Source organism: Chionomys nivalis, chromosome 1 (genome assembly GCF_950005125.1).
Source record: "Chionomys nivalis chromosome 1, mChiNiv1.1, whole genome shotgun sequence".
Classification (NCBI taxonomy): domain Eukaryota; kingdom Metazoa; phylum Chordata; class Mammalia; order Rodentia; family Cricetidae; genus Chionomys; species Chionomys nivalis.
In genome coordinates, this window is record NC_080086.1 from 6,338,842 (window position 1) to 6,366,068 (window position 27,227).

At 43.1% G+C, this 27,227-nt stretch overlaps 1 protein-coding gene across 6 annotated transcripts in view; it reads left to right on the forward strand.

Annotated features, from left to right (window-relative positions):
- The window catches only part of Sox5 (SRY-box transcription factor 5), a 394,103-nt gene that overhangs the window by 83,864 nt on the left and 283,012 nt on the right, over window positions 1-27,227 (forward strand). For all 6 annotated transcript variants that reach the window (XM_057770810.1, XM_057770842.1, XM_057770818.1 and 3 more), the window contains exon 3: window positions 13,154-13,364. In XM_057770810.1, coding sequence (XP_057626793.1) covers window positions 13,154-13,364 — 211 coding nt within the window. The remainder of the gene's footprint in view (window positions 1-13,153; window positions 13,365-27,227) is intronic.

A 27,227-nucleotide genomic window follows, 5' to 3' on the forward strand; every position in this document is an offset into this window, starting at 1 on the left:
CGGATTGCAAAGGACTTTTGTAAGAGGCCTGGGTGTGTGGATTGTCTCAGTATTGCCCTGGTGAGCAGGGCAGTATTGCTGATCCAAATCCTGAGACTCTGGCTTCACACAAACATGCCTCAATGAAAAAAACCAAACTGTGCTCCTTCCTCAAGCAGTGAGGCTCTCAGATCAAGCCTATGTCCAAGTAGGGGGAACACATGTCTTCAACTTTGGCTGGCATTTTTGCGGGTTCTTGTGTATCGCACTGGGTCACTCTCGGATACGTCGAAGTATAGGGCCATTCAGAAGTCAAGTAGAATTGTAAGTGTGTGGGGGGTGCAGTGGGATCCAATACTTGTTTCAAGTGCAAAATCACTTATTGTCTCTCTACACGCCAAAGATTTAAGCGCTTTGTCTATGCATTTACCAATGATATAACGTAGTAGTGGGGATAAAAAGATACCTGCCCAATCACCTCTTATTACATCCGTGGGTGGGCCCGACACCAACACTCACAGCAGTAGAGTGCCCGCAAATTTGGGAGAGTGCGAAAGAGCGCCCAGTGTCTGTGTGGCCGGACAGATGGCCAGAGGGCTGCAGGGCCACACTTGGAAGAGCTGTGTGGCAGGGACTGGGAAGGATAAGGAACTTGCAATTTGGACTTCAGCATTTTAACATTTCTGTTTTTTGATCTGTCTCATTCTGTTTATCTGGAGTGACTGAAGTATTTTACTCATAATTTGTTAAAAATCCTTCTCATTTTTCCATTACTTTCTTAGCTTTGCTAGTCCGTAGGTATTCATCCTTTCCTATATACTTTTTTTCTTTGCAAAGAAAACCACATACATAAAACACACACATACATGAACAAACAGTACATTTAGTAAGTTAAGAGTATTTCCTTTCTATATATCTTTTAACATTCAAAGTCTGATTTATAATATGGATAAACATCCCTAAATTTACAAGGCAAATCCAAATTCTGGGAGCAGAAGTTTTTACCCACTTACAACTCTCTTTCTTTTGGCTTCCATGAAGAGGGCTTGGCCATCAGTTCCCGGCCCTGGGAATACAGCCTGAAGGCTTGTGAGTGGAAAGGGGTCCCCGTTCTTCACTGGCTCCTGCACCCTCATTTCACAACTTGCATCTCTTCTCCTTCGTGCTGCACACAATGGCACACTTTACCGTCTCACAATCAGGCCACTGCCCGGGCCTCCTGCTGGAGAACACATGGTGTTTCAAACCTGTGTTACCACCATCAGAAGTCGGGGCTGATGAATAACTGAACTAGAATCTTGTAAAATTTAGTAAAAAGTAATGAATTCCTTTAGTGAAGTGTATTTACTATTACATTTTAAGTCTGGACATGGTGCCCATAGTACCTACAAGACTGAGGCAGGAGGATACCTTCCAGGTCTAGAACAGCCATGGTGAATTCAAGGCTAATGTAGACTATGGACCCCTGTCTCAAAGAACAACAGAGACAAAAAGCGTGGTGGAAGTGTATGTCTGTAGTGCCAGAAGTTCAGGTGTGGGTCAGGATTAAGAGGAGGAGGAGGAGTCCAAGCCTGGTTTCCATGCATAGCAAGTTTGGGACTGATCTGGGTTTTCATGGGGCCCCATCTCAAGTGAGAAAAAGCATGAGACAAAGCAAAACACTCTCCAAACAAAGCCCACCCCTTCAAAGGTGCCTTGGCTCTCTTTTAGGAATCATGTATACTGCCCGTGCTTTGCGCCATACCATGGGTCTCGTTTCTGCTTCACAGGCAAGAGCCATGGTTATCACTCATTCTGTTAACTGACTTTCAGTGTGCCAGCGTTTCTCATTGCCCGCTTCCAGTTCTCTTCAGGATCTAGAAATGCAAATACTAAGTTGTTTTTCCTGTTCCACGGTTAAAGTAAAATATATATGAACAGTAACAAGTTCATGGATGTGCACCCTCTCCCCCTGGAACAACTAACTACTAACAACAACCTCTCGGGTGCTCTGACATCCTAACCCCTGCCTACAAGTATCTGTGTCTATGTAGAATAATTCTAGCCTCATCCATCCAGAAGTAAGCCTTCCTGGGTGGTATGTGGAGGGGAGGAAGGTGGAATGGGAGTGTACCGAGGGGTGTGAACAAAATAGTTCACGCACGTGTGGTTGGAAAGAACTCAGTGTTGGTTGTAACTTCTTTGCTCCAGGCACTGGGTAATTCCAGGTGACGGGTAAAATAAGCGGCCCTTTCCGACACCCAGAGCTGCAGTCTAGTTGTAAGCCTCTCTGGTCACTCTCAGAGTATTGTATGGTCAGTTTTCCATACAACAGAGACTGTCACTCCCCATTATCCCCACATCACTCTCCCCTCAGCTGCCTGATCTTCCTGAGACACTTCATCCAGAAAATCTCTTCCAAACGTCCTCTATCCCCTGCCAGGTCTTGCTGAACTCGCTTGCTTATCCCTCAGGATGCTTCATGAAATGGCCATTGTATTGTAGGCAGACTGTTTCCTATTGGTTCTCTCCTCCTTCGTTATAATGGACGAACACCGTGAGATCGCCCAGATGATGCCTCTGAGACAGCCCTGTGTGTTTTCTTCTGTTTATCTCTTACCAGCCTAGACCAGAAGACCTCTCTATTTATTTCTCATAAAACCAAAGGGCTCTGTGCATAAAAACTTAATAAATTCATAATTAACTTAATTTGTATTTATTGAACACTAATAGCAAGATACACGGTGACTAATCTAAGATGCTCCCACTCTCACAGGATAAAGAGAATATTAAATAAGCAATCTCAGAGTAGCATACCTGGGGCTGTAACACAGCTTGCCATATCTCTAAATCTCAGCGTTCTCTCTTCTCAACACTTCCCTGTTCCCCATCTAGTTTGCTGCTGTACAAACCAGCACTTAACAGTTGTTATAGTTGCGAATTGCTTCATGTTGATTTCAGTGCCTCTCAAATCATTAATTGTGGAGAGAGAAGAACAGCTTTCTTTCCTTATACCTTTGGCACATGTCACAGCGCCAGAGTCAGCCGAGGAAGGCAAGGTAGCTGAAGGATAGCCAACATGGGCTTTCACATTGGATCTTGGGTTTAATTTTCTGCTTTTCCATTTTTTTCCATCACTTTTAAAGTAATAACTTCTAGTAACTGTAATTTCCTCACACGTGAAGGAGGAATCACATATTCATCATGGAATTTCTTCGTGAGTTATAAAATGTTATAGTCCACAAAACCGTTTAGAACAGCCATCATTAACTCCGGAAGGGGACGTCACGTTGACTGAAGTATTAGTGAGTATGTAAAGAGTCTGTTTGTTGAGGAAAATATCTTAACAGCTTAGAAGATAGTGCACCGCCCCCCTCCCCCAAAAAAAACCCCAACAAACTCTAGGCCTACAAGGCTAATTAAGATAAGAATATCTTGCTTACGGAAACCCTGTAAAGACCGTTTTGCTCCTGGAAACCTAATGCTTTGCCAAGTGAGTGCTTTTGTCAGTGACTGTTCTTGCTCCAGGGTGGCAGACGTGCCTGCTCAAATGGACGCAGGACATTGTGCTTTATAGGACAAATGCATAATTTATTTACTTGGGCAATTGTGTGGAAGTGTATGGCCTGTGTATTGTCTCTGTATTATGTACAAACTCTGAACTGTGAAGCTTCGAGCTTTAATTCTCTCTAATTGATGAATACTCACTCATGCCCAAGCCTCCTTTCAAAGCCATAGACTCCCTCTGCTTGGAGCCGTCCAGTGTCTTAGGAAAAGAGCCGTCATCACTTTATAATGGGAAGCGAGGGTGCCTTTGACGGTGTGAGAATAAACGGACTTTAGGCTCCGGAGGTGGCCTCATCTACTGAGGTCAACAGCGCTTAACCAGCTCTAGTCTTGTTGCAGACAGGAATGGAGGGTTGGGGGGTTTCTGCCCTTGTTCACGTTGCTCTTGGGTTTTCTACTAATAGTATAGAGGAGCCTCGGATTAGTATGGAGGAGTTCCTGAAACACTCATGAACAAAAAGGAATTCTGGTGTGCCTACCTCAGAGAAGGAAAGGAAAATGTCAGAAGATAAAAACACAGCATACTAACTAATTGGCCTTGCGGACTGGTGAGAAATAATGCACTCTTCCTGAGGTTTCCCCCAGAATTCAACTTTTAGAAGTTTTCTTTTGTCATGAGTGGCAACTAAGCATTCCTCTTTTGATCCCTTTCCTGATTTATCAGTTCATAGGAAACCCTGAAATGGAAGAGCAGGTGAGCGGCAGGGCCGAAGTGCAGTGGTGTCTATGGCAGCGTGAAGGCTGCTCCCCAGCAGAGCGTGGGCTACTTTTTGCACCGAGCCCCTGGGAAACAAACATTTTGTTTGAGACAGTCTTTTTAATACAGCCACGGTGCCCTAAGACTGAGGATCCTTCTGCACGAAGCAAGCAAAAAGCACTGAATTTGCCTCAGTGAACAATGGCAATAGAACCGTTTGGGGTCATACTCTCTACGTGGATCCCCTTATTACCCTACTTGGCCGAATGAGTCAGGATTCCAACAAATTTCAGGGGGTGTAGGACTCACCAGTGTCTCTCACACGTAGACATTCACTGTATACCGTAGAAGTGCCCCCAGACCCCAGTGTTTTGTTGAATGAACAAAAGTAGTTATTAAAATAAAGTAGTGTCGGTGGGTGATGGTAGATGCTGCCGAAGACCCGAGGTCAACCTCAGATCACGTGGCAAATGGAGAGAACTGTCTCCTCAGGTTGCCATCTGACTCCACACTCACCTCCTCCCGGACACAGAGCATCTCCCACAAAATACATGAACCTCTAATATCTTTTAGTTTTTCCATATACATATTTTTATTAATGTTAAATTCTGAACATCAGTTGCATATGTATCTGTGTGTTTACGTATGAATTATCTCTTATCTTACTGTGGAAAATGTTTTAGTTTTTCTTCTTGTTGTTTCAAAAAATGATAAAACCAGCAACAACAAAAAAAATGTCAGAGAGGCAGAACTTATTCCAACTCAAGTTTTCAGACCATTGTAACAGGTGAAGCAAGAGGCGGGAGGGGAGCCAGGAGGAGGAAGCTGTCTTCTTAGTCTCTTCTGTCTCTCTAAGCTATGGAACCTCATGTCTCCCATTACAATCTCTCTCTCTCTCTCTCTCTCTCTCTCTCTCTCTCTCTCTCTCTCTCTCTGTCTTACACACACATACACACATGAATACATGCTCATAGACACACACCACACATATAAACACACACAGACAGACACACACACAGGCACACATACACACACAGACACATACACAGACACACACATATTCACAGAAACACACACATAGACACATGCACAAACAGTATGCTTCTCCAGTCTCCTGGTGATCCTAAGTGCAGTAAGGGTAGCAATAAATGTCAGCATCACAAACCAGAGAACTAACCGGAGATCCCAGTGTGTATTGCACAGGTGATATGTTACCAAAGGAGTCTGAGTGTTTGGAGAGATTGCTAAGTGCTCAGAGCACTGGCTGCTCTTGCAGAGTGCCTGGGGTCCATCCCCAGTACTCACATTGCAGCTCACAACCATGTGTAAGTCCAGTTCCTGGGAATCCAGTTTCCTCCTGTGTTGTCCATAGGCATGACATTGTATGTGGTATACAGGCATGCATTGAGGCAAATACTCATATACATAAAATAAAATATTTTTTAAATGTGAGCCTAAATTACATTTGGACACTAACCCCAGACCAGTCTGTGTGAGCATGGAATAAAACTGCTTTGACGTTGTAATAGTTTACTGCATGGACAAGGGCCCACAAATATTTTACTTAGCATTAAACATTGTTTCAGTTATAATCAAAGCTATCAAATTCCCAGGCGGCTGGCATTGTTCAGTTAGTGTCTACTCTACCTGGAATAAAAATAAGTAATGTCCCCATCTTCATTACACCTGTGAAACTACAAACATGAGCACACAGACCAAAACTATGACAATCCTTCAGCCTCATTTTCAGACTCACAGATGCATACGGTTTTTTAGTTGAGTTTACCCACAGCTGTAGTAGGACTGCTCTAGAACCTTCTTACAGAAGTGGGGCGTATGATAAGCATTGGGTCTCTAGCTGTCAGAAACAGGAAGTTCTCTGGCAGGGTAAATGTTCAATGGAAATACGGGAATATGTGTAGTCATGTCTCTCTAGTGTACAGGAAGCTTGTGGTAGCTCTAGAGTCCTGGAGGGAGGGTCTTAGGGTCTTAGAGTCCTCGGTGTGTGTCCAAGAGATGTGCGATCTTGAGACCCAGAGGAGGCAATGAGGCTGTCAGGGCACAGGACTTTCTTTCTTTCTTTCTTTCTTTCTTTCTTTCTTTCTTTCTTTCTTTCTTTCCTTTTTTAACAGGTTCTATTAGTTAATGTATTAGCACGTTTCTCAATGCTGCTTTTACTTATTAAGAGGCTTGCAGGGCACATGAAAACATACAGTTTCACGCCCAGATGTAGCATCTCTGGACTCCCAGCAAATGTGATCATGAAGGAGTATATCCGGAGAGGATGCACCAGACACCCCTTCTGCAGCATCTGTATGGAAAACTAGATGTTTTCCTAACTGCCTTTCCCAGTGTGGCCTCTCTTCTTGATCCCTAGAATACTCATTCTTTATAAACAACCTCTTATTATACATACTTATTCATTGTATATGGGCAGTGTGATGGCTGTGTAGACAGAGGGCAACCATGGGAATTCTCTCCTTCCACTGTGTGGCTCCCAGGAATTGAACTCAGGTCCTCAGGTTTGATGGCAAGATCCTTTACCCAGCTGAGCTATCTTCCTGGCCACGAAAGTTCATTCTTTTTTTTTTTTTTTTACTTATTTATTTATTTTTATTCTTTTTTAATTAAAATTTCCACCTGCTCTTAAACCCCTTTCATTTGCAAGGATTTAGCTATTTTGTAAAATGATAGTGATATCATATATACCATTGTTTAATCTTTACATTATGAATATTAATACATTAAGGGAAAGGTTGTCACATTTCTAACGGCAGCCTATTATCAGAATGCATCGTTGGCAAAAACAAATCAGTCTCAGAGTCTATTCTGTGGCTGTGAAATCAGTCTCAGATTCTCCGTTCTGTTTCTGTGAAATTAGTAGAAGGCTCGGGGTGCGGAGAGGGCTCCAGGGGCGGAGCACTTGCCGTCGCTGTGTGGGAGCTGAGTTTGAATCCCCATGCCTCTATCAGGCCTCTCCTCTCCTCCACCAGTTTTCCCGAGAACATCCACATTCTTGAGTCCAGTCATTTAATGACCTGCTTCTTCCTCACAATAGCTGCTGGTCCCCCCCACTCACCCTTTCCTGCTAACTCTCTCCTTATTCTGCAATAGAAGTCCTTGAAGCACCGTGGCCATCACTCTCTTTGAATCTCATGTCCGAGCTCCCCTTCCCAAGTGTGTGAGGTAGGAATGCTGGAGCAAGGTGGGAGACCTGGGTCAGATACTCCCAGGTGTGCCTGCATTTTTAGTTCAAGGATATGCATTTCATAACAAGCTCGTCTATGCTTGGCACCATCAGTAAGCCGGCTAGCTGTTGTCCATTGCGGTGATCTCTGCCAGTGGGATGTGATTTGAAATCATTCACAAGACATAGTTCTTCATTCAGTACTGAAGTGTAAGCCCAAGCTGACTTTCCAGCTCGGGGCTTGAGAAGAAATGCAAGCCAGCGTGGAACTGTGTGGCATCACTGCCCTGTTTTTCAACACGGGGAGGAAAAGCAATCAAAGAGCACTCACCATTGCGTATGGCGTCCCCAAATACAAGCAGATGTTGACTTGGATCCTGCCTGTGCAATGTAAGGAAGTGATTTTTATAACGCGGCAACTTTCCCTGTCAGCCTGTGAGCCCAGCTCCCGGCTGTAAATTCGATACCCACAGTGCACGTTGACTGTGCTGAAGACGTTTTCTAGGTTTATCCAGTGTGTATATATTCACCACTTTGCTTGTTGTTGTTACGTACCTGACAAAAGACAGCCAGAGAGAGGAGGGTTTCTTTTATGTCACAGGTCAAGGGACTACAGTTCGTCGCGGTGGTGGGAGCGTGAGGCAGTTGATGTGATTGCATTCCAAGAAGGGAATCAGGGAGAGCGAGCAATGCTGGGGCTTAGCTGTCTCTCTCTGTTCTCATTCAGGCTGTCTCTGCTCCATTAACAGCACTTCCCACGTTCAAAGTGAGACTTCCCTGTCCAGTGGCTTTGGGGCTTAGCTAAGCCCTCACAGACACACCCAGAAGTGTGTTACTATGGTGATTCTAAATCCTTTCTAGCTGACAATGAAGATTAGCCACTACAGTACATCACAGGACTCGGAATAGAGAGTTTTCTGAGGATCATGTAGCAAAGTAACAAAGTCTGTGTGTGAACTTCAGCATTTCTTCCATCTCTAGATTCATGTATAGATGTTAGATAGATGATAAGGTAGTTGACAGATGGTTGATAGATAGATGATAGAAGATAGATACATGATAGATGATATATAGATAATAGATCATAAATCAGATATATTTTATATATATGATTATCTATCTATAATTGTTGATATGTATTAATATATATCTACACACATATACGTATATATATACGTATATGTGTGTGTATATATATGTATGTGTGTATATATATATATATATATATATATATATAGAGAGAGAGAGAGAGAGAGAGAGAGAGAGAGACAGACAGAAAGTATCTGACTCCTTGTGGACATGGAATGACCTAAACTCATCATGCTATTCTATAATTCATAGAAATCTAGCTGCCTTTGACCGAAAAATGCAGAAATTAAAGGTATGCACCATCATGCTCAGTCCATTTGTTTACATATACATATATACATATATATTACAGTAATTATCTAACATCATCTTCCATCTACACGATGGGCTTCTTGGGACCATGCATTAGATCAGAGCTTTCCACCCAGCAATCCATTGTTAATAGGAGTTTGTGGGAGATTTCAGGAGTAGCTTCATACCTGGAATAATCAATTAGTGGGAAGTCGACTCTCTAAGGTGGTGGTGAGATAGGTGTGAGTCCAGGAAGTGTGCATATGCACACATAGGGATTGTGTTCAGGAGAAAAGCATGAGCAGTCTCCCAGGAGTCTGTAACCCCAGAGAAAGCAAGCACAGTATAATGCTCAGGAAAAGAATAAAAGTGAAAAAGTTAGCCAAAGAAAGTGCTGTCCAGACTTAAGGGAAGGCCTATGTGAGGATCATTACTGCCCCTGACGCTGCTCCACTTGACAGGTAGATGATAAGGGGTGACGATACAAAACAAGCCGAGGAGGTGTCATGATAATGATCTTGCTCTTTTAAAAGACGTTTAAGGAATAAATGCACAAAATAGGCATTAAGATGATTTTCAAAGTCCTGTTTCTGTGTTTGTTGGTGAGTTTACGGACCTGCTCACTGCTAGTTTGTCCATGTTGTTTTTGTATTTGTTGGTGAGTTTTAGGGGTCTGCTTACTGCTAGCTTGGACGTGTTCTGTTTTTGTATTTGTTGGTGAGTTTTACGGGCCTGCTCATCGATAGCTTGACCGTGTCCAGCGGAACACCTCTTCATCTCTCCGTCATCCCCGACGCTGCTGTTGTTGTGACCCCACAGCTGATAGACTGGTTTTGATGAAACTTGAATCCATCATCATTCAGGCCTCTGTTGCTTCTTTTGTGCTTAGTTTACTGAGACAAGAGGGACAGCTAGGATTTGTAGGTAGCTTTGAAAACACAACTATCTATTATTTTTACTCTAATCCACTAGTTAGGGGAAAATGAAGCTGAGTTCATATCTTTGTTTAAGTGTTAAAGGTTCTTTTCAATTTCGTTGGCTGGAAGGATGGGCAAGATTTGCAAGTCTGGACTGTTTTAACTAATTTGGAAACATTTTTCTTGTACAGAAGGTGAACATATTAGAAGAAATTTCTCATTTTCATAATTACTAGGAAGAAGATGGTCTACCTTGATCCCATATGATAGACAGGCAATTATTTTATTTTTATTTTTCAGAAAAAAAGCATGTTATCACTAATGTCAGATGCAAGCATTCTGAAGCCCCACTAGGTTTTCTCATTATTCAATGTTCCTATGACCTCAGTAATTTTCCCCTATCTGAATTTCTTTGTTTCTCTATTAACTGGAAATCATAATTAGTCCTACCATAAAAATTAAATTTAGGCCTATAAGACTCTTTAAAATGCTCGAAATAAACTATCCAGTTATTACTATAGTTTAATAAATGAGATATAAATATAATGTTGTTTTTCTGCCATGTTTGAATTTCATTTCCACACATAGAACCAAAATTTAAGTAAGGTAATGCATCTTGTAAGACTGAACCTAAGGATAAAGTGCTGTTTGGATGTGGTTGAATTTTATTAATGCAATTCTTTTCTCAAATGAAGTAACACTTTCTCATTATCTGAATTAACGTTTAAATATCCGACACAGTATTTTCCTCCGAGTAGTTATAGTGAAATGCTCTCTCTAGAAAGAGTGAAACATGTTTTCACAAGGGTGTGTCAGTGAGGGGCCCGTGTTGAGCGCACCATCCTTACTCTCTTGTTTGCAGAGGTGACACGCAGATGAAGTCAGAGAAATCTGTTGGAGGACAGCAAAGGCAGGGACCTCCAAATGCACTCGGAGATTCGCTTACTCAGATGCCAACCTCGCAATTGTGTGCTTTTGTCTGCAAGGTCCTGAAACTCATCCTCAGATTTTAGGAGTAGATTAGACTCATTCGGCTCTCTTGGCCCTTTTGTGCTTCTTAAAGCAGAGTACCTGGGTTTCATCTGCCATCAGAGTAACAAGAAACGTGTAGCCATGTTTTATGTAGGACAAAAACAATCTCAGGAAGAAACTGGGGCTAAGGCGCTCTTGACTGGAGGCTCAGGCGGCTCTCCCCAACAAGATGTTCATCATGCAAATGAACAGTGGCGTCCCAGACTGAAACAGCTGTCAGCCACCTATTAGAAGGATTAGCAGTGTAAAATGTCACCTGACAGGTGAAGTGGCAATAAGGTAGAGTCCCGTGTGAAGAAGCAGTAACAATGTTTAATGCATTTCCTCTAAGTTCATCCTGCCATGACACTCTTTGAACCTTTAGAACCCTTGTGATATAGGTTATATGGTTCAAAACATCGCCTTCCGGTACATAAGGTGAGAAAATGCAAGGTGTATAAGATGGGAGACTTCCTTTGTGAGTCATCTCTGATCTTTTATACCCAGTGGCGTGGCGAGCAAGTATGGGAGCCGTCCTCTCTCAGGATGACCTGTCACACACAGGCACACGGTCCTCAGTCAGCTACAGTGCTCTTTCTCGAGCTTTCATGGGAGGACCAGGTACACAGAGGTGTGCTTGGGGTGAAGCCTCAGTTGAGGTGTGTTTACTTTGGCCGTGGAGGAAAATGAAATGAATCTTTGGTGAGCAATGAATATAAACGCTCCCTGCTGTGTCCTGTGTTGTAGATGCTGTGTACCGTGGGCTGTTCATGAGAAACATTCTTATTAGTTTACTGGATGAAGCATCCAGTGCTTCGACTCCAGGGAACCTATATGTGCTGTTTCTGTGTGTGCTTATATTTATGTAGAGTTTTAAATAAATAACTCCAAAAGTAGGCATGCATTTTCCCTCCAAGAGCTTGTAATTACTGCATAATGTAGGTTGTATTTTAAACCCATACATTGGACACTAAATTGTATGTATACAATATTCACTGGAAGTATCAGTGGTATGTTCTGTGATGGGGAGAAAGGAAGTTCCTTGGGATTAAGCTATTTGGGATTTTGGATTGTAGTTTAAAAGACTTTGCTAGCTCACTTTTCTTCCTTCCTGTATTCCTTGTCCTCTTGTGTTTCCTCCGCACGCGTTAGCCTATCAGGCAGACGTATTTCTCCTACAGCTGATGTCCCTGTACCCACTAACATCTGTTAGTTCAAGTCATATTAACATACAATGACTATTTTGATCATTATTTCCAAGGCTTGAGATGACAAGATTTTAGCCAAGCAATTTATTATACTTAAGCTAGCCAATATTAGCCCTAATTTGAAAAGAATGAGACTTTAGTGCCTTTTGTTGTATTTCCGATGTCAGATATGAACTCTCACACAGAAAATGAAGGCATCCACAGGCATAGTGTGTGATATAGGCTCCATTGACTCACCTTTGGTCATGTGTTAAAGGAGACCTTCCGTACTATACAGAAAAGACACGGAATCAGAGTGAAACTTGCAGGGCTCCGATGACACAATTTTGCTCATAATAGCGCTCTACTTTGTGGGAACTTAAAAAACCATGGACATAAGCTATGACCCCAGGGAAAACCCTGAAGTAAGAAAACTGTTTATCGTGCCGGCTTCATGCTTTTTAAAATGCCTGAAATATCTTTGGCACAAAATATACCCTGCACGTTACAAATGTCACAAATTTGTGGTTGAAATTTGGGAGAGAAGAGATAAGAGAAGACAGAAGCACAAGGTTTTTGAACAAAGAATAGAGTCCCTCATGGTCATTTAATTACAAAGAAGCAAAACTTCAGGGAACTGGTTAACGGGGTGAAGCACAGGGGAGGGCCAGAAAGCAGGCTTCAAGCCGGAGTGGCGGGAGGAAGGTTCCCGAAGACGCAGAGACAATCTTACAGTCTTCCTGCCTGGTGTCCAAGTCTCTGGGCTTTCGTAAAAGACTGAGAAGGGCACCAGGGGAGAGCCTGTGCCATTTAGGGGGAAATGACGAGGAGTCAGCTGAGGATGAAGAGAGCGTACAGGTATATATGGTATATATGATTTGTTCAAACATTCCAGCATCACCAGGAAGTTGAATCCAGTTCACAGCTCTGTCTAATAGTCATACTAACCACTGAGACTGTCGTACAAGAGCAGGGCGGTAGAGCAGACCTACACTGCCATTGAGTTTAAGAACTTGCTACCTCACTTTGTGACAAGGGGCCCCCTCATTTGTTCTTGCCTGTAAAGCAATCAGTGACTCATTCTTGAGCCGTCTTGCAAAGTGAAGGCAAGTGTTTTTGAAATGTTCTTTTGCTCCTTGCTTTTCCAGAGTGACAGGTTACATTTTTACATGGAATAAGCCACACAGCTCCTTCTCCCACAAGAAACCTGATCTTAAACTACCCACCCCCTCTCTGCTTTCTCTTCTAGGAAGTCGATGGCAATAAAGTTATGTCTTCATTAGCCCCTTACAACTCATCTACCTCACCTCAGAAGGCAGAAGAAGGTGGGCGACAGAGTGGTGAGTCCGTGTCTGGCACAGCCCTGGGGACTCCGGAGCGGCGCAAGGGCAGCTTGGCAGACGTAGTGGACACCTTAAAGCAGAGGAAGATGGAAGAGCTGATCAAGAATGAGCCAGAAGGTAAAGGCTGGAAGAGGAAACTGGGCTGTGCCCTTCCTGGTTTAAGGATTTTATTTAGTTTCTAGTTCTGATGTTTGGTTTAGATTCCTAAATTGGACAAAATAGAAACCTATGGCTATTAAGAATGTTCCTTCCCTTCCTTCCTTCCTTCCTTCCTTCCTTCCATCTTTCTTTCCTTCCTTCTTTCTTTTCTTTTTTCTTTCTTTTCCTTACTTCCTTTCATTTATACTTCTTTTCTTCTTTCCTTCCCTCTTTATCTCCCTCCCTTCTCTCTCTCCCTCTCTCCCTGTCTCTCTCTTCCTTTTTCTTCTCAGAAGTACTAAGATTCTTTTAAATCATGAATTCATGTTGCGGCGTGAGCCTTATTTTATGCATGAGTAAGTTATTCTTGAGTGAAACTTAAAGGTTCAAGAATAGAATGTCGCAGCATTGCCCAGAAGACCCACCTACTTGTCACGTATCTGCAGCCTGCACCATGCATTTCTAGTAAAATTTTCCCCCTCAAGAACCATTTTAGAAATGTGTTACATTTGTAACCTTTAAACATCACTATATCTTATCCCACCTTGATCTTAGGGCCACCCCTTATATAGTCAATAAAAATGTTATTATTAGTTACTTAAAAGTAGCCCTACTCAGCCTCCTATTTTTGGGTTTTTGAATTCTTTCTGTTTGGGTTCTAGTTCTAAGACTTTTTCATAGTTACTGATAGCAGCCAGAACTTGATATGCACACATGCAAGGGTTTATCTTAAAAATAAAGCAAATCAAGAGAAAAATCTTGCTAACCTGCTGAAGGTTATATCCAGATGGTAACTTGTTCCAATTTGACCATGGCGAAGTCCGGGGCACAGAAGTCACTCAGTACACAAGAGTGACTCTCTAAGTGAGCAAACCAAGAGACACAGTGGAGAAAAGATGGGCTTGGAATATAAATTATGTGTGCTGTACAATGTGAGGGAGCCAGTACGTTTTCAGGTCCCTGGGAACATCGTGGCTGAGTACATGGGGAGGTGTTGCTTGACTTTATAAGGAACTACCTAATTGTCTGCAAAGTGTCCATACTGAAAGGTGGTCCTTGTCCACTGAATGCCTTTGCCCTTTGTGAAGGTGGTCGACTGAACTGTTGTGTATTTATTTCTGTCCTCTGTGTTTGAGTCCATTTAATAATTAGATTTTCCTTTCCATAATACCACCCTGTCCTAATGACCATAGCTCACAAACATGAAGTCTTGCTTTGAGTACTGTCGGTCTTTTAGTTTTCATTTTTTTATTGGGGATTTTATGGCTTACTCTGAGTCTATTTTTGTTCTCCACAAACTCTGAAAGCAGTTTACATATATCCCATGAATAATGTGAATTTGACTGAGAATGAATTGTGCCTCTAGATCTCAGTATGAAAAAGCCGTATCTTAAAAACATTGACTGTTCTCATCCAAAAATCTCTCTCAGTTATTAGGATCTCAGGTCTTACAGTTTCCAGATACATGCCTTAGGTGTATTTTACTAAATTTATGCTCATGTATTACTTTTTATATAAAAAGAAGAATAACTCATAACCATGCTATGATTGACTTGAATTGTCAACTGCTAGCTGGTGGTGTATAGCAAGTCCGTGTGCTGGCCTTTGGCCCTGTGGCCTCAGAACCAGTTCCAGCAGTTTTTGTTAGTTCTGTGAGACTGTCCACATGGACAAACATTTCAGTCGCAAACTGACAGCTCCATTTATTTCATTCCCCAACACAGCTTTTAGTATTTTTCTTTCTTCGTACATGTTAAACCTCGTAGAAGGATATCAGTTCAGTGTGGGAGGAGGTGATTGCTGAGCTCTTGATTCTAAGAGCCAGGCTCCCCGACCCGGCGCAAAGCAGGATGCTTGCGGCAAGATTTCACAGGTGACGCTGTCAGGACCTACTTTTCTCTTTTCCATGGTTTCCCTGGGAGTTTAAAATTTTACCTGTTAATATAACATACACACAATCATTGATCTTTAAGTTCCCAGGAGATTTTCAAACATTGAATCTCCTAGCAAACTTGCCATAAATCTCCCTGGGCCACGTTTAGGTCTGTTGATCTCTTTTGAGATTCGACTTGCTCAGACTTTGTGAGAATGTTTGCCTTCAGGACCATGGGCTCCATTAGTTGATAATTTGTTTACATCTGTGCATCTCTGATTTCGATACGTACTTCAGAGGAGGAGCTGGACAGTGTTTGCCTTGTGTGCTAATTTAAAATCACAGTTTTTGATATAATCTGAATGTAAGGATAAGGGCTAAGGAGTCCCAGTTCGTTCTGTGCATTCTATCCGCAGAAGTTTGAAGGGGCATCTTAAGATGATACTATTAAAGGGAGTTTTGTGTAGGACATCGTCATTCCCCACTGTATTGGGTTGACTAACAATACATACATGAACTCTTAACTTTGCAGTGGAGGACAGGCCTAAACCCAATGCATAAATCTCTGTGGGAAAGATAGCAGCAGAAGGTACCCACGGTACTTGGCAAAAGATACAGGGGACTACTGATCACTGCAGGAACTGCTGAATTACCAGGAGCAGCTACCTGGGCAGAAGAGCAAAGATGGATGTTCATACGGGAAGGGTTGGCACAAGGAAACAGCATTACTGCATATGAAGTTAAGAAGACTTTCCTTGCTGTGTCTCTATCAGTAATGTACTTTAGTGTATTTTTTCCTCTTAAAATACTTAAATGCTCAAAGAAGAAGTAATGTGTTGATAAATAAGATTGTGAGAATTTAAATTGAATAAGGCAAGAATTGAAAAGTCCAAGTTTGGGCTAGAATGGAGACTCAATTGGTAAGAGCACTTGCTATGTAGATGTGGGAACCTACCATTTGGATGTCACTACTGCCACTCGTCAGGTGTGGCCACATGTATGCCTGTAAGCCCAGTACAGTAGGGGGCAGACAAGAAGATCCCTGGGACTTGGTAGCCACCAGGCTAACTTCTGTCTCCAGGGAATTAGGACAGAAAGCGGAAGACAGGAAGTGCTCTCTTTTGACCTCTGTGCATGCATAGGCAAGCAAACTGTGTGTTTGTGTATACACCCTTCTCACACGTGTACCACTCACACACATACACCTATACATACTGACCATATAGACACACATATATAGACTCCTTCTTCTGCCCTCTTGAGTTTCAGAAACAACGTCTGTATGACAGAGCATGGAGAAGCCTTTACACCCCCACATGCAGGTTTCTTGAACTTGCTCTGAATCTTCAGAGCCGTAGACATACTCTGATTATTTGCCCTTTTAACAATGTATATGCATTTTTAAATACTTCCTTTGTTGTTTTGAAACATGGTCTCATAGAGTAGTCTACATTTGCCTAGGGTCAGTATACAGCCTAGGCTGGGCTCAGACTCACGATGCTCCTCCTGCCTCGGTGTCCCGAATGCTGGGATTGCAGGCATGAGCCTCCGTGACTCTTTCGAGAATGCACATTCCATGACGAAAACAATCAACAGACTTATCAAAAAGTAAATTATATTTGAGAGAGTCATGCTCTTATTCAGGAAGAAATTATATGACTTTCAAAAAGAAAAGTGTAAGGAATTGTATCTTAGGAGATTGTAGGTCTCCCTGCAAGTTGACGCTCTGTTGGCCATTGGGACATCACTGATCAGACAGAGGGTACTGGACATGTCTGACCCCTCATACGTGTCTCCTCACCCATGCACAAGGGACCGCAATGATGGGTAGAGCGCACACACATGAGCGGAGGGTCTTACGTTACCTAGCATCAAAGAGATAAAACTAATTCAGTCTGAAGGGAAGAACATAGCATGTGTTGGTTGGAAAATAACAAGCCCTTGTCGTGGTCCCATGGAGGGAGAACGCTCTGGAAAAGAGTGGGGAGCAGACAGGGAATGGTGCTAAGTGATCGAGTAGAGGTTTTCTCTCCTCCAGATATTCGCCCATTGTTTCTCAGAGGCCGTTAAAATGAGCAGCAGGTTGTGATGAAAATTTCATTAAGCCCAGTGAAATCATTATGAGAGGCCATGTTCTCTTGGCTTCCTCTCATGGGGTGGGGGTGGGGGAACAGATTTCATCAGAAAGACCACATTATCTTCAGCCTCCCCCTGCCAAGAGCAAGCCAACAGGGACGGGGACCTGAGGAGAGGAGGCCCAGGAGGTGAGACTCTCAGCCAGGGAGCAGAGGGGACTGTGGGTGGAGGAAACACACCTCTTGTCTGCTCCAGCCTGTGCTCCTCCCAAGTGATGCATTCAAAGATTTTCAAATGAATTTTAGGAAAAAAACTATAACATTAAACTAGGGTTGCGTTTTCACTCTTTCAGAATTTTGGGCTCTCATTATGAAAAATATTTAGTCATGCATATTTTAAATGTCCATTCTTTTCTATTTGTCTATTTATTTGTTTGTTTATTGTGTGTGTGTGTGTGTGTGTGTGTGTGTATGTGCATGCACACATGAACAGGTATGAGCATGTACTGTGCAGAGATCTGAAGACAGTTTGCAGAAGTGAGCTTTCTTCCTCAACCATGCAGATTCCAGGGATTGAACTCAGGTCATCCGACTTGGAGGCAGGTGCCTTTACCCACTGAGCCATCTTGTCCATTACTGTCCTTTCTTCCTTTATCAGATATGTGCGGCTAAATTCATAGGAGACCCTGGTATTATCTATCAGCCTTTCAACTGCAGTACTGTCTAAATCTGTAGGATCAGCTAGCCTTTCTTTGGCACAGCAACTGAAGATTGGCATGACATGTGATACTGTGACAGGTGACACATGATTCCTTGTCATGATACTGAGTTCATGATATGCTGGGGAAAGCCATAAAATTATATGTATTAGATTATGTACTATATATTATATAATTTAACATATGTCAAAATTCATTGAAAATGTTTGTCTGATCTTCGTACCTGGGCTCTGTGTATAGCTCTATCAGAATCAGGAAGGACCACACACATACACATGACCTCAGTCACTAGGTTCATTTCCCTCATTTTCAGATGAGAATTCTGATGATTAAAGATGTCCTAGTACCATTTTCGAAGCTGGCGTTGCCCTCGGTCTGGAAACCACAGCCTCATACACAGCTTGCTTATTTTGCACCGTGGATTATTTACTCCTACACTTTCGCACACATGATTCCATATTCCTGCAGTTTCTCACTAAAATAAATGTTACTCCTTAGGTGTGCAGGCTTCCAGAAGTGTTTAAGGACACAACTTACCACATTGTAGACTGTTTGAGCATATATTACCATTAAAAAGGAAGAGGAAAAATGAAAAAGATCTTGAAATTATAATAAACATTATTGTAGAAGAAAATGTCTGGGAGCTAAATAATTATCAGTAATAGAATTGCAGATCTTTAGTTCTCCATGACACAGCATTTACCTGAGTTTCACAGGAAGTGGAGTTAGAGTTGGGCCTGATTCTCACAGGAAGTTGGTATTAGAGTTGAGACTGAGCCTCACAGGAAGTGAGAGTTAGAGATGAGCCTGGGTCTCACAGGAAGTTGGTATTAGGGTTGCGTCCAGGTCTCACAGGAAGTGGGATTTAGAGTTACACTACCTTTAAGTTTACTCTTGTTCCAGTATAACACTGAATCATCGGCCAGTTATTAATTTTACTCCAATATTATGCTCACTAGAGTTGTGGTAATCATACTAAATTTTCAAATGTTTGGTGAAAACCATGCGTAATCTCCTTCAGTACTGTTCCCCTGTTGCTGACACAGTGAAAGAGTGGAGAAATTTCCCCAAAACATCTGGCCTTCTATTAGTGTGCGTTCTTCACGTGTTCCTCACAGAGCTCTGCGGGTTAGAGGACTGAGGCTTCAGCTGCTAAAGGCATGCTACATATGAACACCTGAGTTCTCTCCCGGGGACCCAAATGCTGGGCAGAGAGAACCAAGCTGTCCAACACACACCATGGTCTCACTGCCTCTCCACATACACACTAAATCAATAAACGGAAAGCAAAATTTAAAACACCCAAGTTAGCAATTGCTTTACTTAAAAACATTTAGTGAATTGACCCTGGTATTATTGTATGGAGGACCCAGAATTCAAATAGAAGGACTGCCCCCATTCTGCCTCCACAGATGCTGCCCCCTACCTTGTCCCCCTGCCCCTGCCCCCTGCGGTCCCTCCCACACTGTCCCCCCTGCTCTTACCACATCTTTATCAGTAATTTGTTAGTAACTTTCTGTGCCTTCTTTCTTTCTGGTGCTATGTGATCATTCACACTATCGGAATCTCCAACACAGAGCACAGGACACGTGGTCGGCCCCTGTGAGTCCTACCTGTGGGTGGCAGCCTTTTGACTGATGGTTTTTGATGCCTTTTATCACATTGTACAAAATCCTAATTTTTTTCATTTGTCTTTTTCCATGCACTTTTGTGTTCTTCCTTCCTCCACATCTTCATGCCATCCTCTCTTCATGTCAGGTTCTTCAACTCTTCTATCTTCTCTTTTTCTTAAATGCATTTTCCATCATTATGAAGTCCTTGAGATCATTCCCTTCAGTTCTTTCTATGAGTCGGAGACACAGAACACAACACCAAGACACTCATGCTATGTATGTCTCACTAATGATGTGAATAGTATTACTGGTGGCATTAGGTAATATGTTGACAAGCCATAGATCAGAACTCTGCTTTGTTGCTGGCCCTAAAGGGAGAAGCAAATCACAATGATACATGCACATCGTTTCCAGGATTTAAAGATATAATGTGCTTCTTCATTTATCCCTTGGTTTTGTTTCTGTGATACTTGGGTTGGAAGTGGGGCCCCATGTGGGCAACCTGAGTCCTCTGTCCCTAAAGTACAACTGCGTTCTTTGGGACTCCGCACACTTTCCATGCCTCCCTACTCCTCCTGGGGCTCTGCCTGCTTCTCCCAGGGTTAGCAAAACTTTCAAACTCATGAGCGACTTTATCCAACGTGACACATATAAGCAAAAGGGCAGAAAGTCATGTGTATTTACCCATTTTCTGGGAATAATATGTTTTATTTAAGCCTCTTGGTGAAGCCATTATGCAGACAGGGTAACTAGACTGGATATTTGGAGCTAAGCTCAGTCTTTTATAGCTGAACCTTGGGATACATACATATGCGTGCACGTGTGTGTGTGTGTGTGTGTGTCTGTCTGTCTGTCTGTCTGTCTGCCTGTATGTGTGTTGTCTAGTTTCTGAACCATTTAGAGGGACACTTAGCAAAGGTTTAGCAATATTCTACAATGCAATTTTATCTACATTTCACTCTTGAATCTTGCAGCTTGCTGCTTGCGTGAACGTTTAATCTCAGTAAGATTTACCGGAAACAGCATCTGCATTGTGACTTCCCAGGAAATGGGGCATCTACTTGGGTTCCTTTACTAAGATTACTGTTAACGCTTCTGCCCTTCACTGCATTGCCGTCTGTGCCGTTCCCGTCAGGCGACCACAGGGAGCTGCTGAGGTAATGGCGGCAAGGGTGCTTTGTAAATTGTAGTCAGCTTGGAAAATGCCCAGCTCTCATCACTGGCACATCTTGGTTCATCAAGGACTCTCACTCCTTGGGTACCGGGAACACACTTTTTCCAGAATTCCTTGGTTGAGGGTGGGCGACATTTAGGATCTAGAATCAGTAATACCAAAAGCAAACGAGAAGCTAGCTAACCTATAAACAGGTCATAGCTTTCATATTTATTTATATATTCACCCAAATAAATACGTGCTTAGTCTGCTTCTTATGTGAAGAAAGACTTCACAGTAAGAAAGACAGTTTCCCCAGATTAATAATGGGTGAAGTCATGAATTCTGTGTGAAATTAGGAGGGTGGTGTAATATTCCATTGGTGGGTTTCTTGTATTCCCACTGTGCACTAAGAAGAAATATTAATATCTAGAGACCCATAGTTGCCTAAAATTTTACCATTCTCTCGGACTCACTTGTCCCATCTTTTGTTAATTTTTCTTTGCATTCTCTCCGTGTACAGGAGCATGCCCAAGTGTGCGCGGGCATGTGTATGCCTTTCTCAGGGCTGCCTTATGCCTGGTTTTACTTAGTGTTTGTATCTCTCTGTGTTCCTGCTCCTTAGACTGTGGCTCCCATGTCTCCAGAACTGTCTGGCCTTTATGAACATGTTCACCGTGTGTGAGAAGCTGTCGGTTATGACAGTTCTGTTCGTGGCACTGAGGCACACAGCTGAAAGTTTCCCCTGAATTCCCCAGGAGATCTTTGCTCCCGCTCTTTAAGGCCCTGAAGACAGTCCCGTTCTTTAAGGCCTTACGGACAGAGTGTCTTCTCCAAGTCCTACCATGCTGCTTTGTGGAAAGCAGCTCTGTGCTCTTCTGCTTAGGTTTTGCAGATAATTCTCCTCTTGTGAGAACCACTGAAACTAGGCACTGAGCTTGGAAAAGTCCAGTTCGTGAACAGACCTCCCCACATCTGCAGGCTCTTCCCTGAGCTACCCCGAGAATCCCCCACAGACCATCAGGGTGGAGGCAGGCAAGTTTTCATTCATGCTAGCCCCAGCAGCATAGGTCTGTGGCTGAGGCAGCAAAGAGATTCACCACTAGTTAGATTGGATTAAACATTAGGTTATCTCTGGTTTGTTTGTTTGTTTGTTTGTTTGTATGAACCAGAACTAATGTACAGGCAGTCATAACACTGGTCTCTTTATAAACTAGGACATGTATGTAGATCTTACTGTCTGGTGTGTCTTTCATTATTTGTGTCTGTCATGAACCTAATCTACTGTACTTGATGGCACCTTCTACAGGACTTGTACAGTTTTCCAGAAAAAGATTGTTTCAGTGTAAGCCTCCCTTTAATTTTCATTGCGAATGTCTTGGTGTTTATAAGCGTGCATCCTCAAATAGATGAGAAGCCCCTTCTTCCCGGTTCCTCGTGAGTTTAGAGTTGCTGAAGTAGGCATTGTGGGCCATCCACTTTTGTTGGTGGCGTGTTCCAGTAGCAAAGGAGTCCTTCTGGAAAGACAGCCCCGAGCGTGTGGTCTTCGGCCCTGTGAACACGGCCAGAGGCGTTGTATGTGCAACATTTGAGTGTGCAGAGGAATTAACTGTGCCTCTTCTTAGCACTCATGCATCTGCTGTGGAGTGTCCCTTTAGAAATTAAATCAAGCCTCACTGTTTTACCTGAGATGTCAAGATGGAGACTCAGAATCCTTAGCCCAGCAGCTTTCTATTGTGATCATCCTGGGGAAGACAATAAAGATTTGTACCCTCTAATCAAAGAGTGCCCCAGCATCTCTCTCCCTGTGCAGAGAACCTGTGCTCTGAAACTCACTCTTGTTCTGAGCTCTGCATTTGATGAGGTGGAGAGAGAAAGCGACCCCATCAGGGGAAAGCCTGAAGATGCTTTAATTGGCAGAGGTTTGTGGTGCCCTTGTCTCCTGGCTCACTGTCCCTTTGAGAAAGTACATCCTGAAGAGGCTTTGCCTGTGCTGTTCCCATGAAGGACAAACAAGGGGACTTTGCAATGGGACTCTAGTTGCTATCAGGGGCCACACGCTGTGGCTTTGTGTTCAACTGTGCCTTCTGTCACTTGAAAATGTGCCTCTTCTTGTTGGGCAAGCTAGACTCTAACCCAGGGGCGCTCAGCCTGCTCTGTTTGAATTCATTAAGTGTTGTCGAAAATTTATTTATAATTTCCCAAAAGACCTTCAGGTTTGGCTCATGGAGGCTTGGAGATTGCTTGTGGGATTCCTCTGTATATGGTAGGGCCTTGAGCTGCAAATGGGGCTGGGGCCTCAAAAAACCGCTGGAGCGACATGGCTTCTATCCTTCTGGCCAATTAGAACTTGCTTTTTGGCTACTAAAATGATCTACTTTTGGGAGTGTCCTTAATCTCCTGTACATGGTCAAGGTAGCATTGTGCTTTAAATTGGATATCTGTGTCTTAATATAAAAAGATGAGGACATTGATTATAAAATATTGATTCCTGTTTAAACATGTGTGTGAACTGAGGGACAGCATAAGCTAGAACCAACCATTTTTTTATTCAGATCGTTGCAATTTTTTAAAGATAAATGGGATACTTCTTTTCCCCATCCCTACTGAATCTGTGAGTTCCGGACCATCATGTTCAATGCACAGAGCTCCCAGAAGGATACCTGCTGACCCCAGCTACATATTTATAAATAATCACAAGGGGAACACGGCAGCCCTTCCTGCTGATCCCATATCATGGCTTTTGGGGATATCATTTATTCAGGAGCGAAGAGCTAGCCACCTGTTTCTGAGGCCTCTCTTCCCTCACAAGGAAGGTGCCATCCCCAGCTGAATAAGGGCACGCTAATCTGGGCAGCCTACAACGTCTTTCCGACACTGACAGCAGCCTGGCTGAGGAGTTGGTGTGTTTGCGTGCCCATGTGTGTTTTTCCCTCCCTCACCCCCGAGGCACTTGTCACAACCATGCATATTAAAATTAATCAGACCTCCGCGGCCTGTGTGGCTGTGTGTTTAACACGGAGAAGTGGATATCAAGCGTTTGCCCTAATTAAATAGGCCGGCTTATCTTTGTTCTAGAGGATGCTCGGTCTCTTTTTTCTAATAGGACGCTCTCATGAAGACGGCACGGACAGCACTGGAGGCTCCACTCAGAGCTGCCTCTGCCACCTGCTCCCAGAGTCCTGAGACCTCAAGGACTCCCCCAAGCACCTTGCACGCTGCCCTTGATGTTAAGGGGAAATATGGCCAGCAACCTTAGGGAACAGAGAGGCTGGGGCTAAAGAGAACGAGCATATGACCTAGACACTTGGCTTTGATTAAGATGGCCCATCTTGGTGCTGTTGGAGCTGGAGACCAGCTTGTGCCCTGAACTCCTGAGTTTGTATTACAAACTTTGGACGTCAAAGGGAAAGGCTTGTTGAAATAGGGGATGTCTTGAATTTGAAAAGCAGCTCTTGCTCACTGAACCTTTCCACTCGATTCTTTTTCCAAGTCAAAAGCAATTCTTCTTGATGGAAGAGTGGCCTCAGTCTCAGTACACGTGGATTTGTGTCCACCCTGACTGTTCTAGACTGTACCTACCTTCATTTGTGTTAGAAGAAGCAGCATGAGGTGTACGGAAACAAACTTTTACGTAGTGTTAGGCTGGGAACAATGAGAACGGCCCAGACACATAGGACAAAGCTATTTCCTTCTTTGTGGCTTTAGTGTCAGTAATGAGGGAAAATGGGTCATAATGATGTCCCAGCTTGTACATTTTTGTTCCAATTTATGTATATTATCGGAGACATTTTATACTTTAGCTAATACATGCAGAAAATCTTAGAACATCTCAATTTGATATTAATTATGTGCATATATATGAAACAAAACATACAGTTGGCATCTGAAACCATCTGAAAACAATGTAATAAACAGCCCCATATTGAACAGTTTTGGAATATCGTAAATTTCCAGATAACTACTAATCAGTCGCTAAAAGATTGTTCTGGGATATAATTCATTTCTTCCTTAGCAAACACAAAAGGGTCACATTATTAAAGATGAAGAAACACCTCAATTACTGCTTTCCTACTGCCCCCTGCTCCCTCCCATCTAGTTGGGGCATGTCAGGACCCATGGAGCCGTAAACCCATATCCCAGCTTACATGTGGGCATGTGACTAGTGTGTGGGGGCCTGGCTCATGGTGCTGAGCAGCCGACAACCATCTGGTACCTGACAGCCTCCCTCCTCGCCGCTCCCCTCCTCACTGGGGCTGCTGTGGTTATTTATCAACACAAGGCAGACTCCGCTGTGTGGGTGTGTGCAAAATAGAACACTCAAGGCCCCGAACAAGTAAATACATCTTTCATTATTTCTTTTGTTTGGTGTGTTTACCATGTGGTATTCTTGGCCAGTAGAAGTTGTTTGACAGTTCTGAGAAAGAGTGAAGAACCTTTTTATGAACTTTCTCTTTTTGTTTTGTCTTCGTGGAAAAAGTTGCCATGTGCTGTTTCCTTTGCTGTGCCACCTCTATGTAAAAGCTCTCTCTGAGATTGTCCCTGTTGTCTGTGTGACTACTGCAGGAGATTATCGAAACATGGGCTCTTTCTCCCTTCCTGGTTTGAAATGGGCAGTTGAGCAGGCAGAGCTCCAAAGTCCGCCATGAAACTTTGTTATCAGAAGTGAGTGACAAAACAGTACCCAAATGATGTGTTCCTGTCCCATTCCAGGAAGCTCCAACTGCCCGTGGCTTTGTGTGAATTCTGCTGAGATATTGAGCCCTGGCTTAACTCCCCGTTAGTTTTCTCCCATGCATCGATATGACATCAGGGTAGACGTTATGCAAGGTGCAGGTTAGCTGTGATGAGTATTACAGATGAATTAAAGCCCTGGCATCATTCTTGCTTTGAGAAATGATGCTGTGCTCCTACACAATGACCTGAAAGATTTCTTAACTTGTGTTCAGCACCCTGTGTGAGAGGCGTGTGCTCCGCCACTGTGCCGCAGTCCCCAGCCCTCAGACAGTTTAGTTCACCCTTAGCTATGGCAAAAATTGAAGGGAAAAGCCCCGACGGGGATCAGAATGCTCACTTCTTCCTACCGCACGCAGTTCTGCTTTCTTTCTGTGGATTTTGGTTTGGTGCCATTGCATCAGCTTACATGTCTTGTTTCTCCAACAATCCAAGGTGCCACATCTCAGCAAAGAAATGCATCTAAGTCAGGGGTTGGGTGTCCTGGGACAAGGGAAGTATAGACAGGAGATGTCATCTTTCAGCATTAATACGGTGACTATCCAAATTGCAGGGAAAACGAAGCAACACCCCATTCAAGGTGATTATGGTAGGATGTGACCATGTCTGTCTGTGTTTGACTCCCCGTTGCCTAACTGTGTTCATCTCTGTTTGTGCTCAACACTGCCATTGAGCAGGGTCTGTTACCCTTTGTCCTCCCCTTAGCTCCCAAGCGAGTAGTCATCAAAGTGTGCCATGTTAGCTCAGCTCTTTCACTCATAGAATGGTAGTTAGGGGTTAATATACGATGCTCACGAAGTCAGTCTGGAAAGTCTTGGAGTACTTAGCTTTGTCCTGTCAGGATTTTCCCCCTTTTCTTCACAAACTAAACCTATTAAATATAGGTAGTTACCAGTTTGAAGACCTGTGACATTATAGAGAGAGTGGAATGTTGTCTGTGATTCTGAACAGTGAGAAGTGCTGCCTGTTTGACATTGTTGAAGACTCCAAGCTCCAGAGATACTGTCTTCTTTTAATCTTTGCTCTATATGTTTTTGTACTTAGGAGAAATAATCTTGCCAACCCAGATCTCCATAATTTTTCTCAGTAAATTAATATATATGCATATAAAAACAATATATGTATAATAATAATAATGATAATGATGATGTTACTCTAGACTTAAGGATAACCTGCCTCATGCCGAATTTCGTTTCTTACCACATTTATTTTACAGGGTGGGGAAACACCACAATGCACATGGGAAGCCCAGAGGACAGACTACATAAGGACTAGATTCCTCCCACTGTGTGAGTCCTAGGAATTGAACTCGGGTCATCAGAATTGGGAGCAGTTGTTCTACCCTGCCCAGCCATTTGCCAGCCCCCTCCTGACGAATCTCCGTAGTTTTCGCCTTTATTAGGTTTTGCTAAAGCAAGTACAGAATAGGACTTCACACCCACATTCTGTATTTGACTTTTTCTGTTGTCTTTTTAATTTTTTGGCATTCTGTGTACATTCTTTTACAAGTCCCCACATGGGCTTGCTTCCTCTTTCTCTAATGCCTTAGCCATAATTCTTTGATCCCTCACTGACACGCGTGCTCATCTTGACACCAAGTATGGATGGTGGTCCTGATGCATGGTGGTTGTTTTATGGGTTAATGAGGAGACAGAAATGAAATACACAGCTCTTC